The 22,018-nt window shown below is 38.0% G+C and overlaps 2 protein-coding genes across 2 annotated transcripts in view; both read right to left on the reverse strand.

The window, feature by feature from the left end:
* The window catches only part of lingo3a (leucine rich repeat and Ig domain containing 3a), a 74,326-nt gene extending 73,721 nt beyond the window's left edge, over window positions 1-605 (reverse strand). The window contains exon 1 of the mRNA XM_065246565.1: window positions 519-605. The gene's annotated coding sequence lies outside the window, so the exon portion shown is untranslated. The remainder of the gene's footprint in view (window positions 1-518) is intronic.
* An 11,882-nt stretch (window positions 606-12,487) lies between these two features.
* On the reverse strand, window positions 12,488-15,635 carry org (oogenesis-related gene). Its single transcript, XM_065244308.1, has 6 exons — window positions 15,476-15,635; window positions 15,252-15,329; window positions 14,747-14,975; window positions 14,363-14,514; window positions 12,751-12,855; window positions 12,488-12,663 (listed from the first exon to the last, which is right to left on the reverse strand). Exons 1-6 carry the CDS (start codon window positions 15,527-15,529, stop codon window positions 12,643-12,645), a joined length of 639 nt encoding a protein of 212 aa, XP_065100380.1. The 5' UTR covers window positions 15,530-15,635; the 3' UTR covers window positions 12,488-12,642.
* Window positions 15,636-22,018: the final 6,383 nt, after the last annotated feature.

Here is a 22,018-nt window from a genome sequence, read left to right on the forward strand (position 1 = left end):
GTAAAATTGTCCAAAACAAATTGTTCATAAATCCCCAAAAGTCCAAGGAAATGGAATATCCTAGCCTTTTAATCCAAAACGATTTGTTCATCTCACAATCTTGACGTTTCTGACCGAATTACGATATAAATAGTGTATACAATAAGTTCACTAACAGACATTCGTTCGAATCTCACTTTTCATTCACGATTTATAATGAATATATTCGGATGTCATGTTTATTGTGCAACGTCTGAGGAACAAATGCGCCCCCTTGTGGATTTTCAGCCGTTCCATAAGAGGCTACAGGACAAAACCTAGGGTTGTATATGTACATATTTCTTGTATCATTTTTGAACTTAATAAAGTTACATACCTTTTATGTAAATATCAAAAAAAAACAATTTAACAGTATTTCACTGCATTCTTTGGCACCTTTAAAACCCCTACGGCCAGTCACAAAAATAACCAGGGTCATTTGTAAAGTCTTTCTCTCCAGCCTACACGGTTTGTTTGATTTTCTTTGTTATTTCGTTTACCTTTGACTCGTGTGCTCATCCCTTCATCCTGCTGCTGAGGGAATCCAGCCCACAGCACTTACATAAGACTGTCGATTCAGCCTGGACACTGCGATTCATAAATGCACTGTGACAAACCAAAAACAGTGCATTTATTATCAAGGCCATCAATCAGGGTGGTTAAGAGTGTACACAATTTTGATGCTTTCAGTGCATATTTTACCTGGCATCAGCAAGACACATCCAGACAAAGCGTTAGCACGTGCTTCTCAAGCTTTTCGCAATATCAACAAAGCTTTTCAAACTTTTTGTCAGCCGAGCCCCCCGAAAAAATGTTTTTAATGTTTTAACCAGTGGCATTTTACATAGTTATTGTTATTATTACCTGTAACCGGACTTTCATCTGGTCATTTTCTTACATAAAATGTTTTGCTTGAGTTCTCAGTTTTCGGATCCGTCCGTTGTGTAACGTTAATGGTGATCACGTGACATGCAGATTAAACAAATTAAATATATTTTATTTGTTAGTAAGTGATTTATAATTTATTGTTATTTATTTATTTTAATACAATCAAATAATAAAATGTAAATAAATTATTTTAATTTGTTTTCGCCAAATCAAGAAACCCTTGCAATACCCTCGCAAACCACAAGGGGTGGTAAATCCTGCATTATCCATATCAGGATGGTATAGTAACAAACATTGAAAGAGTTAAGACTCACAAAACACCAATATTATTGATATTAATCACAAAAATAGGGCGCCAGAACTACCTTAGTGGCTCAAGATCATTGAAATTAAAGACAGAATTAAATCTGTTTTAAAAAATCTGCATTAAAAACACTGTATTTGCACACTGCCCTTAATCAATGATACAAAATACTGTTAATTGTTAAAATAAAAAATATTAGACACAAAGCTAGAAATGAATTCAAATTCCTCATCTAAATGTAAATCAGACGGTTCAAATAATTATATGCAAGTTATATAAAAATCATCGTTACCCAGGGGTCAATATAGAGCCCAGAGTGACTTCAAGCCAAAAGCTCATGTTAGCAGGATCTGTAAATTGGTTTCTAAAGCAAATTTGAACTTGGCATCCATAAGGGATAAAGATACTCCTAATTAAACAATGAAAGAAATCTCTAAATGTGTTGGAAATGCACTTAGGGATCTCGCAACACCTCTATTAATTTTTCAAAACTTTCTCAGCATGAACGAAATTAGGTTGAGGAAAAATATGATCCCATTACACAGGAACTGCTAGAGGGTGTACTCAAACACCGCTATATTAGAGGTTTCAGTACTAAAAATGACCTTATCTAAAATAGGTTTTATCGTATTAAACTTTAACTACTATTTCATAAGTGGAATATCCAGCTCAACTTTTTGAACTTTTCAACTTGGTTATAAAACTGACATTGCATATGAAATCAATTTTATGCTCTAATAAAGTGTGAGAAATATACTGAGCTAAGACACGGTGGTTCATGACTCGAACTCATAACCAAAACCATACTGACTGCAGGCATTTGTGCATTCACTGTAAAATGTTGCTTTGGGCAAAAGTTGCAAAACAATGTTGTTCAGATGAAATGTGTTATGCAACAAAGAAACTTTAAGTCACCATGAAATTAAAAACTTAATTTTTAATAGAATATATTGTAGTTTTTTTATAAATGACTTCTAAGCACTTCGTTACTTTTTGAATAATTCATGTGCCCACTTAATATTCAAATCAAAAACGTTAATTCCTCTCCTTTAAAACAACTTCTCTTCACTTCCTGTAACGAGGCCAATTGTGAGGGCTGGGCTATCGGAGACTGGTTTCTGCTGGTTTTGGCTAGATGGAATACAGCTAACCCCTAAATCGTGCAGTTGTTGGATTTAGGGTTAAGTTTGGGTGTAGGATTAGGATGAAAACAGCAGCATTTCGGCAAGATGGAATACAGCTATGACCCAAATCCTGTGAAATAGTGTGTTTACAATCAGGTTTGGGGTAGGAGTAAGATAAACAACGCTCATCCGGTGAGATTTCACAAATTTTTGGTAATTGTTGTATCCCTTCTAACCATAACAGTTTCCGGCTGGGAACAAAATGCAGCGAGCAACATAACTTCCAATGATACAATCAGTTCTCTCTGGACAAAATCAATTCCCACCCTACATTTGTTTTCTCATTTACAGTGAGGAAAATAAGTATTTGAACACCCTGCTATTTTGCAAGTTTCTTCCACTTAGAAATCATGGAGGGGTCTAAAATTTTCATCATAGGTGCATGTCCACTGCGAGAGATATAATCTAAAAAAAATCCAGAAATCACAATGCATGATTTTTTTCTATTTATGTGTATGATACAGCTGCAAATAAGTATTTGAACCCCTGAGAAAATCAATGTTAATATTTGGTACAGTAATCTTTGTTTTTCACCAGGTTTGCACACACTGCAGGAGGGATTTTTGCCCACTCCTCCACACAGATCTTCTCTAGATCAGTCAGGTTTCTTGCCTGTCGCTGAGAAACATGGAGTTTGGGCTCCCCCCAATTATTCTCTATTGGGTTTAGGTCTGGAGACTGGCTAGGCCACACCGGAACCTTGATATGCTTCTTACAGAGCCACTCCTTGGTTATCCTGACTGTGTGCTTCGGGTCATTGTCATGTTGGAAGACCCAGCCTCGACCCATCTTCTATGCTCTAACTGAGGGAATGAAGTTGTTCCCCAAAATCTCGCAATACATGGCCCCGGTCATCCTCTCCTTAATAGAGTGCATTCGCCCTGTCCCATGTGCAGAAAAACACCCCCAAAGCATGATGCTACCACCCCCATGCTTCACAGTAGGGATGGTGTTCTTGGGATGGTACTCATCATTCTTCTTCCTCCAAACACGTTTAGTGGAATTATGACCAAAAAGTTCTATTTTGGTCTTATCAGACCACATGACTTTCTCCCATGACTCCTTTGGATCATCCAAATGGTCATTGGCAAACTTAAGACTGGCCTGGACATGTGCTGGTTTAAGCAGGGGAACCTTCCGTGTCCTGCATGATTTCAAACTATGACGTCTTAATGTATTACCAACAGTTACCTTCGAAACGGTGTTCCCAGCTCTTTTCAGGTCATTGACCAGCTCCTTTCGTGTAGTTCTGGTCTGATTTCTCACCTTTCTTAGGATCCCACAAGGTGAAATCTTGCATGGAGCCCCAGTCCGAAAGAAGAGTGACAGTCATGTTTAGCTTCTTCCATTTTCTAATTATTGCTCCAACAGTCGACCTTTTTTCACAAAGCTGCTTGGCAATTTCCCTGTAGCCCTTTCCAGCCTTGTGTAGGTGTACAAATTTGTCTCTAGTGTCTTTGGACATCTCTTTGGTCTTGGCCACGTTAGTAGTAGGGTGGCCATTCGTGCCAGTTCCGCCGGACACGTCCCATTCGGGTTCGTTCTCCGGAAGTCGCGTTGGTCGACCGCATACGTCATCAAGGTTTAATATTTTGGGTTTAATTTCAGAAAAGCAACCGTTACATTTCAAGGTAAGAATGAAACTAAAATGATTGTATGTCTAATGTATTTTAACTGAAATGTGATGACGTATGCGGTCGAGCAACGCGACTTCCGGAGAACAAACCCGAAAACATGTTCGGGACGTGTCCGGCGGAACTGGAACAAATGGCCACCCTAGTTAGTAGTTGGATTCTTACTGATTGCATGGGGTGGACAGGTGTCTTTATGCAACTAACGAAGAGTTTTTGCTCTTTGCTCCCCCTACAGGTTCGAAGTTGAATTGTCCATTACCACTGTCGTAAATAATTTAGCCTACTGCCACAAAGCTGGCTCTGATTGGATTGTAATTTGCCGTAAAGCAAGTTTTTGTAGTTTTCACTGAAACTACAGGACCGCGACCCGACGGTTGGAAACTTCTTTAGTGCGGTTTTGGCCGATAGAGGACTACAAAGCGAATGTGAAAGTGCCATTCACCCTGTTTCGTGTGGATGAACGACTGAAACTTTTTGGAAACATTATTTTAAGGTAAAAAACTCTTTGGTGTTGCTTTAAAGGCAGACTAGGGTTGCTTGAGGGTCAGAATTCTAGCTGATAGACAGATGTTTAAATACTTATTTTCCTCACTGTACATCACAATATGGAAAAGACGACTGTTACTTGCATTTCATGGCGAGTTTAATTATTTGAATGATGTCTAGAAAAGTCAAAAATTTTAATAGCACTGAGTGTTACATTCTCCGCTTAATCCTGTTTAGGATTACACATCTCACATAATTATTTGTATTACTGCACATCTTAATTTTTTTTTACCTGTGCTGTCAAATCTTCAGAAATACACATCACTCAAAAAATAAATAAAATGGCGAGTTGTTTCAAGCAATGGTGCGGTCTAATGATGACATTGTGGCCTTTTATTTCACATTTAGTCTGAAATCCAGGCTAAAGTCTTATAAAATACTGAGATTTAGCGCATCAAAGTTTGATTTCAGTCAATGATTTCTTTGACATGACCTTACTAAGACAATATTAAAAGATATCACGGTCATATTTTCTTTACATTATATACAATGCGTTTATGTAGAAAACCGTAATGACAAAAAAATTACATAAAAGGGCATCAAAAAATGGTTCTAGGTTAAATTAAAACATAACGGCTAAGTTTGTCCGTATTTTACGCAATTTGAATTATGCAGACTCAATCATGTCAATCTAATAAAATCTAAGGGATTTAGAATGAAACAAAAAGACTGCAAATTTGTTCTCACTGTCCCATGGGGTAGTTGCTTCAGCATAGAGAAATAAACATTCAGTTTTTATAGGGGAATGTAACGTTTATTCATTACAAATCACTCCCTGAGAACAGACAGTGATTTAGGGTGACAGCTTTGAGCCATTACAATTATTAAATCTTAAAGATGATTGATAGGTCCGATTATGACAACACGAGCAGCGTAGGGACAAGGAAGAAATGAATTATTGATTTTTGGGAACTATTTGAAATGGCTGTCAAGACACAAAACTGAGACAACAAATGCCTCATGGTAAAACCTACAAAATACAGCAGGCCATTACAGTGATCGTACTTAAGGAGTGTTTTAAGGTTGTAAAGTATAGCTTCGATATAAAACATCAGCAACAGCAATAAGACACTGCTGTGCAATAATTATTAATAACATTGCCATTTTAACTTAATTTCGCATTTATTATCAAATGAAAAAAATTTGGTCACAGCGGTCACTGGGACAGTACCCTTTAAACAGTTTAAAAATGTCCTTATAAAATGCAATTTGTTTGTTTTTTTAAATACTTTACACTTGACAAAAAAGCAAAATTACCTTAGAAAATAAGTCTAATTTTTACACACACAAAAAACAAAAACAAAATTTAAGCAAAAAAATCTGCCAATGGGGCAAGGATATTTGCAGCGTATATACCATTAAGGTACAGATATGTATTATTTGGTACCATAGCCCATTCTCACAAAATGCGTATAAATAGAACGCAGTGTGAAAATTGTGCAATACATATGCTAAATTACAATTTTGCATGCATATAATAAAAAGTCCTTTCCATTCATTTATGGGACACATCTTTGTGTGTCGTTTAACTTATTCATTATTTTCCCCTGTTTTTACCATTGTCACTTGGGTTTGGGGTTAGAGCTAGTTTTTGTTACATAAAATGGCATCCAAACCCCAATTCTAAACCAACTCCGAATAAAAAACGAATAAACAAAACGACAAAAAGATGTGCCACATAAGTGAACGGGAAGGACTGGCATATCGTATGCACACAAAATGTTCACACTGCGTGCTATTTATACGCACTTCATGAGAGTGGGTTGGGTACCAACATGTACCTCTGAGGTACTAATATGAACTCTTCAGGTTTCCTTTCTAAAAGGATATCACCACAGTGACAGCTTGGGACAAATACATTTAGATTTACACCTTTGGAAGATGCTTTTATCCAACCAAAAGTGCATTCAAGTTATACATTTTATCATTCTGCGGTGTTTGGGAATCAAACCCACAACTTTTGCATTGCTGACAGGAGCTACAGGAAGGCCAAAGCTATAGGAATATGGCACATCTGATCAAAGTATACTTTAGAGAAACAGTTTCGTAGAAACACCATTCAACAGTCGGTCCATCAAACCAAAAGTAGTGGCTAAATGTAGGCCAACCACTCTACCACGATCAGTAAATATCTTTGCAGCGTAGAGTCTTTGTTCAGCAGAAAAGACCTTTCATGTACTACGGTAGCAGTGACAGCTTTTGTAATTAATGTTTCAGTCAGCCTCCCCCGAATACTAAGAACGCTGCACAACGCCTTTATCCTCAGAGCTCAAACTTATCGATTGAACATTTTGCAGCAGAATTGCCGAGTACTCTCCATGGCACCCATATAAGGTAATTACTCCTGGGATTCAAAGGGGGGAAGCCTGCTGAGAGTTATGCTGTATAACCAAAGCATGGCATTAACATCAAGCAGCAGGCGTTCGGCGAAACTGTGCAGATGAAAAAAAGAATGATGTGACAGATATAACATCACACATACACAATGATTGTGAAGAACCTCTGCGGCTGTACAGTAAACAAATATTCTCAGCAGAGGCTTGAAAGCTTTGTGAAAACATACTGTTTGACGGAAAACAGAGCGATAGACAAATGGCAAATGTTTATGTTATGCAGAAATGCAGTGCAAATGGTTTAGCTAACCATTTGCACTGCATTTCTGCATAACATAAAAATTTGCCATTTGTCCATTTGCACTGCATTTCTGCATAACATAAAAATTTGCCATTTGTCCATGTATTGGCTAGAAGTCAAATGCCTCATTCGAAGTACAACCTACATGTTAACAAAACACAACCTCATTCATTTTAATAGAGAGCTGACAATTTCCGCCGAAACAAGTGACCAAAGGCGATCGGCTTGGGCGTGTCGAGTAACGCAACAAAGTTGAAAGTTAAAGGGATAGTTCACCTAAAAATGAAAATTCTGTCATCATTTTCTCACTCTCATGTTGTTACGAACTCTTTGTTCTTATAAACACAAAGATATTTTGAGGAAAGTTTGTAACTAAACCATTCGTGGCCCCATTCAATTTCATAGTAGGAATAAAGAATACTATGGAAGTAAATGGGTTCCACAAATGCTTTGGTTACCAACATTTCTCAAAATCTCTTCCATTGTGTTCATCAGAACAAAGAAAGTGCAAACGCAAATGATGAGCGATTTTCGGGAGCGACTACCAATGGGAGGGAAGCAGTGGAGTTCACGTCTATCTTCTCTTGCAGTTAATGGAGACTACAATACTCATTTATGACAGCCAGATTTAGAAACGCCTCATTGAAAGAAATGGGCAACACACAGAGAGAAAGTCGAGGGTGGTCTGAATGAGGTTTTACAAAAGCAAGACATCGACGCCATTCCTCGCAGAATTTAACTTCGCGTCATGCGAATTTTCCATTGAATAATTTTTTTTAACGGGGGCGGAAGGCGTGTTTGAGTCAAAAAGTGCTTGTTTGTAGCAATCGAGTGAACAAATTAGTGAATTTGCTTCCATGCGCGTCTTCGCATTGACTTTGTATGTAATCTACTTGTGCAAATAGCCTGATTAAATTTGCTTCTGGTACGTAGGTACATTTACTATGACAGCAACAACTAGGAACAATTGAAAGAAACAGTCGGCACACAGTGACAGTCACTGGTAGTGTGCAAGTAGCATAACGCTGCGACCAAAATAGCCAATGTCCATACTATATAGGCCCTGTCCCAAATGGCACACTCCAGCCTTGGGGACTTCCTCAGAGTCCACACTTTGGTGACATTATGTAGTGCAGACCTAACCCTAACCTTGACACGAGTCCACGAGGGCGCACCAGAGTCGTATTTTGGGACAGACTCAAGCGTCACGCCGGAAATAGAAAGTGTGAAATACTCCCTTCAGTCATCCGATTGCATTTTCGCAAGGACTTCTGGGTTGGTAAAGTGCGTGAAGCCTGCTGCAGTATGGGCTTCGCCGAAGACCGAATCAAGGGTGCAAAGGATGCGCTGATAAGCACACTTGAGTGTAAAAGTGACAGGTGGGCCCCCCTTAGGCCTAAGATTAAGCGAGCACTCACAATTTAAGGCCACAAGACCAAAAGTCCACATGAAGTGCGCCATTTGGGACAGGGCCATAGTAGGTGAAAATCATTATGCGAAGCTAGGATCTCCGAATTCATGGTATTCAAACTGTAGATGAAAAGTAACAGGATAGCCTAATACTTCCAGCTAGATTCAGGGTTCCCACACCTTAGTTAACTTCAAATTCAAGGACTAAGTGTGGGGACACATTTCAAGTGAGAGCAAGGTTACATTATGTATCTTTAAAGGTAACACAGTTACAGTTCCCTTTCAAGGGAACTCGCGCTGCGTCACTGTGGTGACACTTTGGGGACGCCTCCAAGGGTAAGGGTGTCTGAATGTGTATATCAAATTCAACCAATGGTGAGGCTTGACGACAAAGACAGGGTGACGTGGAAGCCAGGAATTATATCGCTATCAAAGATGCCATTAAAGGGACACAGGAAGTATGGCAAGGGAGATGCAGCACCTCGTTCCCTTCTCAGGGAACATCATACATACGTAACCAGAGACGTTTTAATTTGTCAAACTCAACTATGCAAAAAAGCAGTGGGGAACCTTCAGGGCCTTCTACGCCTTCAGAGAAGGCCTAAAAAAATTTATAAAAAGATTTTTTATAATAATAATAATACAAATAAATAATATAGTATTCAATAAAAATATGTTTTTACATTTTTAAATTTCTATTTAATTCAATTTAATACAATACATGTAATATATTTTCTCTCATCTGTGTTCTAACGTAAAGCTTACTGTCAGGTTCATGTCATGAAAACATCTTATCCAATCAGAATCGTCTGTCTCTATTAAGGCCCGGTTATCTGGCTCATTCATTGGTTAGGACTTCATGAATCCCAGGGAAGGCCAAGCTATGTGTTTTGGTGTGGAGAGTGACGGGCAAATCGACCAATCACGTTTTGATTTCAAGTGGGCGGGTAAAAAACAAAGCATTGTAAGCCTTCATGAAGTCCTAAGCATGCAACAAACTGGATGCGAGCTGCCGTAAAACACCAAAGACGAAGATCATAGACCGTTAATATTAATACAGTCTAATGGCCCGAATCTCTGCGGTGAGAGTGGTTGAGGTAAATGGCGGAAAACGTGATTGACGTTGTGGCTAGCTTGATAGGGCTGAGGTAAAAACGAAATTACTTAAGCGCGTACTCGTGAAGAGCACAGCCGGGAGAAGCGCGTGCATATGACGCGAACACGAGAAAAATAATGGGTTTAATTATACTTTTACTTCCTGACAGTTTCACTTGTTACGTGAGGATAGTAATGACTGACAGACGACGCCGAATAACATACAATATAATTTCCTAACTAAATCTGAGAGAATGCGAAAACATTCAAATATTTTTTTCCCCGCTATAACCGATGGGCAGGGCGGAGATACATTTTGGTAGCCCTCGGGGCTTGGGCTAGAGATTTTGCGAGCCCTGGATATCTTATAACAACAGTTATAAGCCACAAGGAGGTGCACTGAGAACGCAGGGTGCTATATTTCCCCTTATGAAAAAGACTAACAAGGTATCCTACAGCTAAATATATATTTCCAAAAAATAAAAAATAAATTAAAGAACATAATTTAAGCTTGTTAAATGCAAATTTACAGAGCCCCTGTCATTACAGAGCAGCAGAGTCTGTATTTGTGTTTATCAGTTAGATTAAAGTAATTTTAAACTTTAAAACTGCATTTAAAGGCAGACAATGCCCATTCTATAATTCAACTTTGCGTGCTCAGAATTTTTACACGTTCACTGTATGATTTAACGAAATACGAATAGCCTAGTATTATGGATGGAGAGGCATTTGCACTTCATTGCATATTTTGAAGGCCCAGCTGAAGTACCCACGGTTCGCCACTGCAAAAAAGCATTTTGGTATGAATCAACATTCGCATAGAGAAGATATAAGCATTTAAAGCGAACAGTTTAGCATGTGTGCTTAAAAAGTCTAGAATTTTTATGATGCTTTCCTACACTACACAGGGAATATGGATTTTTTTCCATAAAAATTCTTGCATAAAATAGATTCAATGACCTGTATCTATGTATGTATATTTTCAAAAACTTCCCAGGGCCTTGAATTTTCCCTCCCAGATTCACAAACTTTCAAGGATGTCAAGGACCCGTGGGAACCCTGTAGATTTTTAAGTGTGCATTGGATGGAGACTTTACAATCTCATGAGGCCAAGTGTGCAGATAAGTTGCAAAATAAAAAGTGAATAACATTTAACATACCGGAAATCTACGAACTGGTGGCTCTCATTTAGACAATTTAGGTACCAAGAAATGCACTCCTGATGATTTAGCTGTTCTTGTGAAATAGCACTTTTTTAAAATAGCGCATACGGTATGTACATCCGATCCATCATACTGTATGTCAAATGACATACAGATCACATGACAATAAAAACATTGGGGATGCAGTATGTCCAAAATGTATTCATACTATATAGAACATACTGTTTCAGCAGTTCTATACAAAGCACATAACCTTAGCAATGTTATAAAATTTATCCCAGAGTCAGGTTAAAAGAAAGGGTAATACAAGGTAATCTGTTAATAGCATTTAGGTCAGATAATGTGCTCGACTCCTACACCCATTGTCATTCAAGGAAGGTGACAAAGAAGTGGAGTCATAATGTGCTGAGGGATGCAGTTTTGTGTGCCAAATAGCAATAGGCCATCTGTACACCCCGCCTGAGGTTACCTCAAGGACAAATAAATCTGAAGGCATAAAGCAAACATAATACAACCATAAAAATCATATCTACTACACTCAATACCCGATGCATCAGACAGCATCCAAGATTGGCTCATGGTAACGACATTGTGAATCTAGAATAATGCAACATTCCCTGATATAAAGGCACTCTTGGAGACTCCAGAATCAGTGATACATCTGCTTTCAAGTCGCACACAGAGACATCTTCTACATAAAAGGAAAAAAGTTGAAAATGGGGGTACGGGCTGCTCCTGGTGCAAACTATTTCAGGCACATTAAAAACATAGCTCCCCAAGACGCAACCATCTCGCATTCAAAAAAGCCTGACAGCTATGAAATCCCAGACGACCATAGATCTGATGTATGCTTTAAAGGCTTCTCCCCATCTTACCAGCATCTCAATTTTTTCTAAGCCTCCAAGAAAAATAGGAGAAAAAAATCTCAGCCAGGGCAACAAACAAAAAGCGTTTTGATGGTTGGCCTTAAGGGCATCATCCCGTCAAACACGCAAGTGCTCCGCATTGCCTTAAAAAAAAATAATGTTCTCCTCTCATTTAAAAACGTTATCGGTGCCAACTTAAATCAAATCAAACCAGAAATGTATTTCTCAGGGGCACAAATGAATGTTAGGGGTCCTTTGCAATAATCCACCACTCTTTTAATAAACAAATTAAAAGAGGTAGTGGAGGTGGTCATGCACCAACATCCTTCATACTCAAGTGGTCACACCAAAAACATGCTTTAACGTTTCTTCCACCCTTTCCTAATTGATAAAAGATGGTCTGCAAACAATGAAGTTGTAAAATAATACAACTGCAGAAAGCTACTTGAAATAAAATGCAAAACAGCTTTGATTCATTTGCTTTTAAAAGATTGCAATTAAAAATTCTATTTAAACGTATGCACTCGGCAGATGCTTTTATCAATACTTTTATCAGTGAGAGTTCCCTGGGATCAAACCCATGACCCTTGCAACCTCTACCAGAGCAATAGGAATGTAAACAGAGTACAAAAATAGGACTTAAATGTGCAATCTGTAGAACTGTACTTTATCCCAGTGAGCAACTGCCATCTACTGGCCAAAATGTGCGGTGGACGTTGCAAAAAAGTCAAACTAGTTTTACTATAAACAAATACTTTTATTTGGTAGTTTAATATTAGAACATACAAAAACAAGCAAACTGGGAAGAGATCAAACTAGCCAGAAAAAGACAATGCCAAAGAATGAAAATGAACACAACACACTCGATGTGCACAACAGTGTTGGTGTACACTGCCATCATTAGGCCTCCAGAGAAACAGCCTGCAATACAAAACGTGCAAATTGAAATAAAATAAAAACTCTGATTAACTTAAGGTATATTTTTGTGATAAAATCGCATGACTTTACCGTGTCCAAATCTTTGATCACCACGACACCCTTTTCCACTTCCAAATCGCTCTCGGTGTCATTGTGTGACCGATATTCCTCACTGTCCGTCTCAACCGCACTGGGCTGCAGGAGGCAATACCGATGTACATGTAAAAATTATTATAGTGTATCTTTACGAGTCTAAACTGACATACAAAACACTTTACTACTTTAACATAATTAAAAATAAAAGAAGAGATGATATAGTTTACAAGAATCCCCCTGCAAAAAATATTTATTCCGCTGAATGACCTTAAATCTGTAATGTATATCTGAAGAGTTTGGTGACAAAACGCAATAAATCCATTTTGACTCATTCGGGTAAAAATGTGTTTTCTATACAAAAAGAAAGTGACAAGATGAAAACCACTATAAGCATTTTCGGTTACAAACTTTCACATAGCATCTTTAGGTCATAAAATAAAAAATTCAAATCTATAATTTGAATTTTTAAAGATTTCCACAAAATGCAATAAGTTTTGAAAATGCTATAAATCTATTGAATCAATATATAAATGTGCATTCATCTTTGACAGGTTATATTCATTTAGTTGACTAGTGGTATACATGGATAAAAAACATTAATGGCATTAATCTAATATCAAGGACACGGTCATGGCCGCTGTCATTATTGGGATGTAGTTTCTGAACTTTTTTGACAGTGATCGGCTGCGAAATGTTTTGGTCCTGCTCGATTTTCGTTGACGTTGCGTAAAACAATCGAAAGTTTTTCATAAAATCCCCTGGGGTCAATGTGTTAGCATGACAGAAGCTTGATGCTGTCGAGAGTACAAGCAACAGCTGGCATTTTCCTTCGATGAGTGCCTCTCGCATAAATTATTTGATTTTGATGGCTTACATTTCTTCCCCACCACAAAAAAAACCAAAAACAAAACACACCCCCCAAAGGTTTATCAATGCCATCAAAAGTATTATTTTGTTTTTGTTTGTTGAACACGAAGTACAAAGTGGATGGAGGAAAACTAGGATTCTGTGTGTATTCAAAGCGCCGTCATTATTGTTTACAATGTGTGGAATGGTGCGTTACGATTGGTTAAGTGGATTCATTGCATTCCACTTAGGAGGAGGACTACAGTTTGTAAAAAAGGGAGAAAAGATGACAGAACACCACGGCATTTATCGGATTTTGCGTAAAATAAAGAATTTACTTTTTTATACTGACCAGATTAAATACTGATTTTGGCGGTAACTAATTTATTTTTGTGTTTTGGAAGCAAGCTTCATCTATTTTTATCTATATGTGACCCTGTCTGTGAAATTCAGATGAAAGTCTCAATCTAATTTTAAGATTAGGAGAATCAAAGTAAAATTTCAAGCATTCATTTTAATCTTTGAAATGACCTTACTCAGTCATTATTAAAGATATCAAGGTTTTTATATTATATTATATTATATTATATTATATTATATTATATTATATTATATTATATTATATTATATTATATTATATTATATTATATTATATTATTATATTATATATAGAGTTTTTTCACAGAATGTTGTTTACATTATGTAAGGTGATTTTATGTTAAAATCAACTGGACTTGTGAATTTGTGAGGTAGAACAAACCTCGTAGTCTGGATCTGCATGATCTTCCTCTGCCAGCTCCTGAGTAAGTGCTTCAACCCACGACTGCTGCTCGACCTCCTCTTCCTCATCCAGGTCATCCTGCTTTCTCTTACTGCCTTTGCCACAGGGTTTGGTCGGGGAACAGCGCACCTCTAAAAACAGAATAAACAGAAAGCCGTGTCATTCTTGATTAGGTGACAACTAGAATGCAACACATTGTTAAATCATATCACAAGTACAGCGATTTACATTTAAATTACTTGCATGCATTTGGCAGACCCTCTTATGCTGCATTCAAGGAATATAATTGTGTTCACTAGAAATCAGATATTTGCGCTGGGTAATGCAATGCTCGACCAATTCAGCCAAGAAAACAATACGCACCTGGGGACACAGCACAGCCAATGCTGGTGCAGACCGGATAACCCAGAGCGCTCTGGATGCGCCGGGGCAGGATGGCCAACAGTAGGCGGGTGGCCCTGCGGAGACGCTTTCGGACCGTTCTGCACTGTCGTTCTTTAGGGGAACCTTGTTTCGCTTCAGCCGATGGCGAGATGGCCTTCACTGGTGCAGAAAAGCCAAACAACCACCACAAACCACGTAGAGCCCGCATCTGAAAGAAGCAGAGAAGATGCCAGTTTGATTTCAATCATTGATTTTGATCTTTGACATGACCTTACTCAGTCAATATTAAAAGATAAAGATTATATTGGTCACAGAATGTTCGTTTATCATGTAGGATGATTTTAACAGGATGGTTTTCACAGACATGTGTTTACAGTCAGCCATTTAAAACACAAGTAACATACGAAGTGACCACAATAACGCAAAGATACTTGACTGCAAGAGTGCAGCTACGATAAATCTCTTAAACAATAACACTACTCACAGTAAAACTGACTGGCCAAAACTGTGAAATCCGACAGAGGATGGATGAAATAACGCCTCTCTTCGCCACAGCTTTCTTCTGTTGAGAAAAGTTACATAACTCAAAGTACGCATCTGCAACAAACTCATGCTCGTGTGTTCCTCTGTGTATCTCATGGTCCGAAGGCCTTGCACCGTGTACACGTCAAAAATTTACAGGGATTAAATGCATTTAAACAAACTTGCCTCTTGACCCTCGGTGATGTCAGACTCAACGGTGTAGTTGCATTGGTTTGTCATCTCGATGCACTCTTTTCATTAAAGCATTGACTGGATTCTAGCGTTTCACTGTCAATTTACGCGCTGCGTGCAATCAGTGCTGCTGCGCGCGCACTAATTACAACAGGTGCGGTTTGTCTGCGCGCCTGCGCGAAGAATAGCGTACTGCATACTACACTACACAGTATTGTATCTGTATCTAGTGCAAGTTATTTATAGTATGGGAAACGGAAACCGTACACAATACTCAGCAATATAACGTGAATTACTCGGCAATAAAACGAAATTGTTAAGACAGTGGATATATTTAAACACAATACTAACACCAATTATAGTGGTAGTGTTGTGTTATTGTTACCACATTAATGTTATATTTTTATTTTTTAATTTGTTATGCTATAAAAAAATATAAAAGAGTTAACATTTGAGAACTGCTGTACTGTACCATGCTACCCCTATAGTACCTTTTAAAATAATGTACTGTAAAATTTCATGCTAAATTCTACACTAATACACATTACATTTTTTTAGGTAAAACTCAATGCACAAAGTAACTATGGTTTACCTGACAATTTTTTTTCTTCAGTTTTATAAGTATGTTAATTTTCCTACGTGACATATTTGTAGGGTTTAATGTTTGGACTTAACAGGTTTCTCTTGCATTTTTACCATCATTTTCATCAAAATACATTAAAATGCACTAAAGACTGGTGAAATCATACTTAACATAACTGTAGTATTTGGGCGCAAACTATGCTTACCATTTGGTAAAGCTTCCTGTCATCTGTGTCACGCAGGAGATCTGTCAGATCGGAAATACCCCGGGAGATCCATATTTGGACATGTATCCACCCACGTCACATTTACGCACGCACAAAACAATAACACTGGGGGAAATATAAAGGGGAAGGAGATGATAGACTTTTAATGTAGTCGGGAGTTGCACGTTCAGGCACAAACGGGTGATGATAAACACATCCTTGCATACATAAAGTATAACAGAATACAGCATGTCAGCAATGCACAAGAACATGACGGTTACGCGCACTGCCAGCGCTGGAAACTGCACAGGAACGTGCACCGAGAGCGAGTCGGAGAGCGTGGGATTCCCGTTCGCACGTCGTCACAGCTCAGCGGGCATTCGCGCATTTATGTGGGCCACTGCGAGCGCGTGCTCGTTCGGGAGTTCATTTGGGTCAGAAAGCCGCGGGAGTAAAGACAGCATACGCAGTATCGTCGTGACACCCGACAGCATCCCTCAATTCACCATCCCAAAACTTGCCCTGGAGGACAATTTTAGATCCAAATCAAATGAGAAACAGTCTGAAGAAGATGAGGACTGGTATAGCACCGAAGATATTTTGGAGACATACCCTCCTCAACTCATGTCCTCCTCGCTTTCTTCATCAGTATCATCCTCATCTTCCGGTTTCGGCTCATCTCCTGGTCCTGGAAGGAAACTAGTTGGAGGCATCTCGGATCATCCCACCCTCAAACGGATGCCCACCCAAAGTGACCCTTCGTTCTGCTGTCGATTCATGGAGGCTGAACATTGCTCTGACCATGCAAGCAGAGCAGCCCTCTCCCTGCCTCACCTACCCAAAGTCACCACCCCATATGGCTTCATCACTTTAAGCAAAAGCCCACAAATGGCCAGCGAAGAGACACTCCTCTTCCAGACTGGGCACAGACGTTCACCTGAAGAGATCTTTTCCAGACACCCTAAGCTTGAAATGAAAAGAAGCGTTCCTGTTAGGACATCCCCAGTCCAAATACGGGCCAGTACCTCTTCAAATCGTTCTCCAGCAAGCAATCGGTTCTTTAGGAGCCACAGCGTTACAGAAACTGAGATTCAGAGACAGCTGGCTCAGAGGAAAGATATTCACCCCTCTCCATCTAGCCAAACGCCAGTCACCAAAAGCAAGAGGAGCCTTTGGGGAGTTTTACGCAAACACCTCAGAAACCAGAAGGAAACTCTTTCGATTTCAATTTGAATCTTCGGATGAACATACATTAAAGCTTTACTGCTAAAATATGATGACAAAAAACAGAAGTTCTTGCTTTATGTTTTCTTGATGTAAATTTTTTATTTATTCTGTATGTTCAAATATTAAGAATTACAGATGTTGACCAAGAAAAATAAAGTATTTTTGAACGTGCCAATGTTTAAAAAGCCTCTGCTCTCTAACCTACAGTATTCCCAAAATGTATCTGGACACTTAAGCCAAACTTAGATGTGCATTAATGTCATTGCATTATACCACAAAGTATCAAAACCAGTGACAAGAATATTTTAGGCAAAGCATTTCATGAAACATCTTTTTATAACAACATACAGCATTTGGACACTTTCCGAACGTCACATTTATTAAACTACATTATTATTAACTTTTTTTATTATTATAAATGTTTAATCTTTTAAATGTTAATGTGATCAGTGTGATGTTATAGGACACGTGTGATCTGACTTTATAGATCCACTAAATCTGCCTCAATCTTTTTTTAAATAAAAAAGCTCTAATTTGTAATACGGTAATGCTTGGTTTCTATCTAATGCAGTGACATTTATACATTTTAAATGCTGCCTGAGGTTTCCTAAAACTTTTTTAGGTGACTATACTAAAATGGGCATCAAAACAAACTATGATCTCTGTGGTTCAGCACTATGATACTCTTCTTCAAAAAGTACAGCTACCTTCATAATTAAAGTGATGCATTTGTTTCAATTGTAAAGATTGATGTTTATATGATAGACAGTTTCGGCAGTAACAACATAAACAAACGGCTTTCATGGAACACCTGCTATTCCGTTAAATTTCGAATCAAAAGAATCAATATAGAGTCGATTTATAGTTTATTTCTGATAACAAGCAAATAAATAACAAGCAGATTACCTTAGTTCAAATCATAGCTAAAGCATATCAAAAACTACACTGAGCTAATGTTACTGTGTAAAATGAATGTATATAATGTTAACTACAGATTGGCTGCCAAAACTCCCTTTACATAGCGGTGATCCATGATCACCATCTCCCCTCATCTTAAGGAAACCAAAACATTTGTTATTTTCGACAATGTATTTGTTCCAGAGTTCAGTTTAGCCACTAGTCAGATCATTAAACAAACAGAGACCGGAAGTTATGTTTCGTCCAGACGCGTTACTGCAACAACAGGAGTAGGTCCGATCAAACCGTCTATGGGGTGGTTTGCCAGACATGGCTTAGATTAATCCAGGACTACTTCTTAGTTAAATTAGGACATTTTATTGGTTTTTACGAACATAATTATCAAATTATTCTGACATCACAAGGGGAGCACATTTTCAATTACCTATTTTTTCACATGCTAGCAGAGAATGGTTTACAAAAACTAAGTTACTGGTATGGCCATAGTTAGCTATGAGGCCACCGTGGTCCGGACTGTAAATTTTTCATATTAAAAAATAACATTTGAAGTTCTCTGAATGACTAATTAGTCATTTATAAATGACTCATATTGGCTTTCGCTTATATAATGAAGTTTGGACAGTTTACTGTATAGTTTAGCGTAAAATAACGGAGATTGAGTCAAGCAGCTGTGAGACGTTGGCGGCCATGAGTGCAGCATTTGCATTGTTGCCTAATCCCATTGTGAAAATCCTCCTTTTTTTATGTTTTATCAATTATTGTGACACTTTGGGAAATGTATAGTGAGAAGGTGCAGGTTAATATTAGCAATGTCTTTTTAGTTTTATTTCTATTAAAATATTTTTTTCTTTATGGCCTATTTTATTTGTTTTCGTACTAATATCTGGCAACACGGGGTCACAAGCACCTAAATCGTAATCAAATGGCACATCTATTAGCGTGGGTATATTTTGGTATATTAACCACAACTTGAGTGCACAAAATAGTACATTTACGAAGTCTACTTAAAGTGCATTTGTTAACTCTTAACTGCCCTGGACTTCACTACTTTTCAACCCCTGGCTACGGCCATGGTTACTGGGTTGTTGTTTTTTTACATTTCTAGGTTGATAGAAGCACTGAAGACCCAGTTATAGCAAACATGAAAAAAAAGTCAGATTTTCATGATATGTCCCCTTTAAGTCGTTTCAACTTTATTTTTTATAAACTCCTCACTAGTCAAGAAACTTGAAATAAATTGTAATAAAAGTGCTAAATAGTATACACTGTGTGCACAGAATTATTAGGCAAGTGTTATTGTACAAGTACAGTGCTCTTGGCCAATCCAAAATGTTAAAAAAACCCTCAAACCTGAACATTAAGTAGTAAAAGTGAAGTTTTGCCTTTCTTAAGAGAGTAGTTAGATCTACACCGTTATTAGGCAACTATTAGTGTGCAGAATTATTATGCAACTACATGAAAAACAAAGATTTTCCCGTCACACTTGTTTATTTGGACCTGTTAAAGTGAGAATATTAAACAAACTAAAAATTTCCAAAGAAACATTTCGGAAATTTCGGAAAAAATCCTCAGTGACCAATATAGCCTCCCTTCTTTTCGATAACAGTCACAAGCCTTTCATTAACGTCAATCAGTTTCTTGATCTGGTCAGAATCAACTTTTTGTGCAGCCGCAACCACAGCCTCCCAGACACTGTTCAGAGAGGTGTAATGTTTACCTTCACTGAAAATGTCCTGCTTAAGAAGGGCCCAAAAGTTCTCAATAGGGTTTAAGTCAGATGAAGAAGGGGGCCCCGTCATTAGTTTTTCATCTTTTAGGCCTTTACTGGCCAGCCATGCAATTGAATACTTTAATGCATGTGATGGATGTATCTTCTATAAATTGGCAGTAGTTCCGAGAGTTAATTTTGAGTCTATTTTCAACCCGAAAAGGTCCAACTAGCTCATCTTTAATAATACCTGCCCAAACCAGTACCCCATCTCCACCTTGCTGCAGTCTAAGTCGAAGTGGAGCTCTTTGTCCGTTAGTGATCCAACCACGGGCCCATCCATCTGGTCCGTCAAGAGTCACTCTTATCTCATCAGTCCGCAAAACCTTTGAAAAATCAATCTTCATATATTTCTTGGCCCATTGTTGACATTTCAGCTTATGTGTCCTGTTCAGAAGTGGTCGGGTTTCAGCCTTTCTTACCATGGCCATGTCTCTGAGAACTGAACACCTTGTACTTCTTGACAGTCCAGGTAGGTTGCCGCTGTGGAATATGGCAACACTGGATGATAATGGTTTCCTGGTAGCGTTATATTTGATTCTTCTAAAATCTTGGCGGTTAATTTGCGTCTTTTCTTATCAACACGTTTCTTGCGACCCTGTTTGCAACAAAACGTCTGATGGTTCTGTGATCACGCCCCAAAATCTTAGATATTTCAAGAGTGCTGCATCCCTCTGAAAGACCTTTTACAATTTTTGATTTTTCAGAGTCAGATAAACTTTTTCTCCCATTTTTCTTTAGGAGAACAATCTGCCTATTAATAATGGACACCTTAATATAGGGTGTTGATTTTTTTCGGCCACACCCTACCTCGTAACACAAACACATATCACCTGATATGCATTAAATCCACGCAGCATTTAAGTTTACAGCTTTGAGTTGGAAAGTATGAACAAACTGAAGATATTGTCAAAATCATCACTTGCATAATATTTCTGCACACAGTGTATTTTATAAGTAGACTAGAAAGTCTGCATACAGTCTAAAAAGAAAAATGCAGCATTTTGTCAAATCAACCAATATTTTTATGCTATTTTAACTTAAACATTAAGTTCTTAAAACTTAAATTCATTAAGTTGAATTGACTTGCAAAACCAAGTTGTTTTAACTTTATTCTGCATTTTTTATAGTGTAGAACCACTGTACTATTATACAGTATCTACATATTGTTTTTTCAACTGTCATTGTTACGTCTGAGTAAGATATTTATTTAGGTCCAAAAATTGGTTCGCAACATAAGTTGGTTGGTTTTGCATGAAAACACTGCTTGACGTAAATCAGCAATTGTGCATAATAAGGATCCAGCCACAGCATGTTTACTGAAGTGTTTACTAAGTGCAACATTTCAGTCTAATGACGATCCACCTCTTAGTCTTCATTGTTTAGGTCTCTTCTTCTATCTCTCTATTGCTCTCTTCCTTGTTCGTTTTCATTAGCAACTGAAAGCGACCTCGCACCATGCACCCGTTTCTTAAATTAGAAGTGAGCAATTCATCCTTTGATCTGCACTTGAAATGATCAATGTGTAAAAAACAATGTTTGCACTCTTTGCCCAAACCATGAGAGATGATATTCACTAAAACATGCAAATCACAGATTAGGTTCAAACTGGTTTTGTCTAATTGCAAATTAAATTGATGACTATAAAAGCTTTGGCTGGTGATGATGGCTGACTATTCAAAAGCTCATTGAGTGTAAGTCCACAATGTGCATCAAACGTAGTATTAATGCCTCAGTCAAACTGAACTACGTCATCTTTAAATCTTTAGACTTCAATTTCATGCTTGGGGTTTCTTATTGTGTAAAAAAAGAACAACAGCACCCTCTAGTGATCTT

This window comes from Paramisgurnus dabryanus, chromosome 24 (assembly GCF_030506205.2).
Source record: "Paramisgurnus dabryanus chromosome 24, PD_genome_1.1, whole genome shotgun sequence".
NCBI lineage: Eukaryota > Metazoa > Chordata > Actinopteri > Cypriniformes > Cobitidae > Paramisgurnus > Paramisgurnus dabryanus.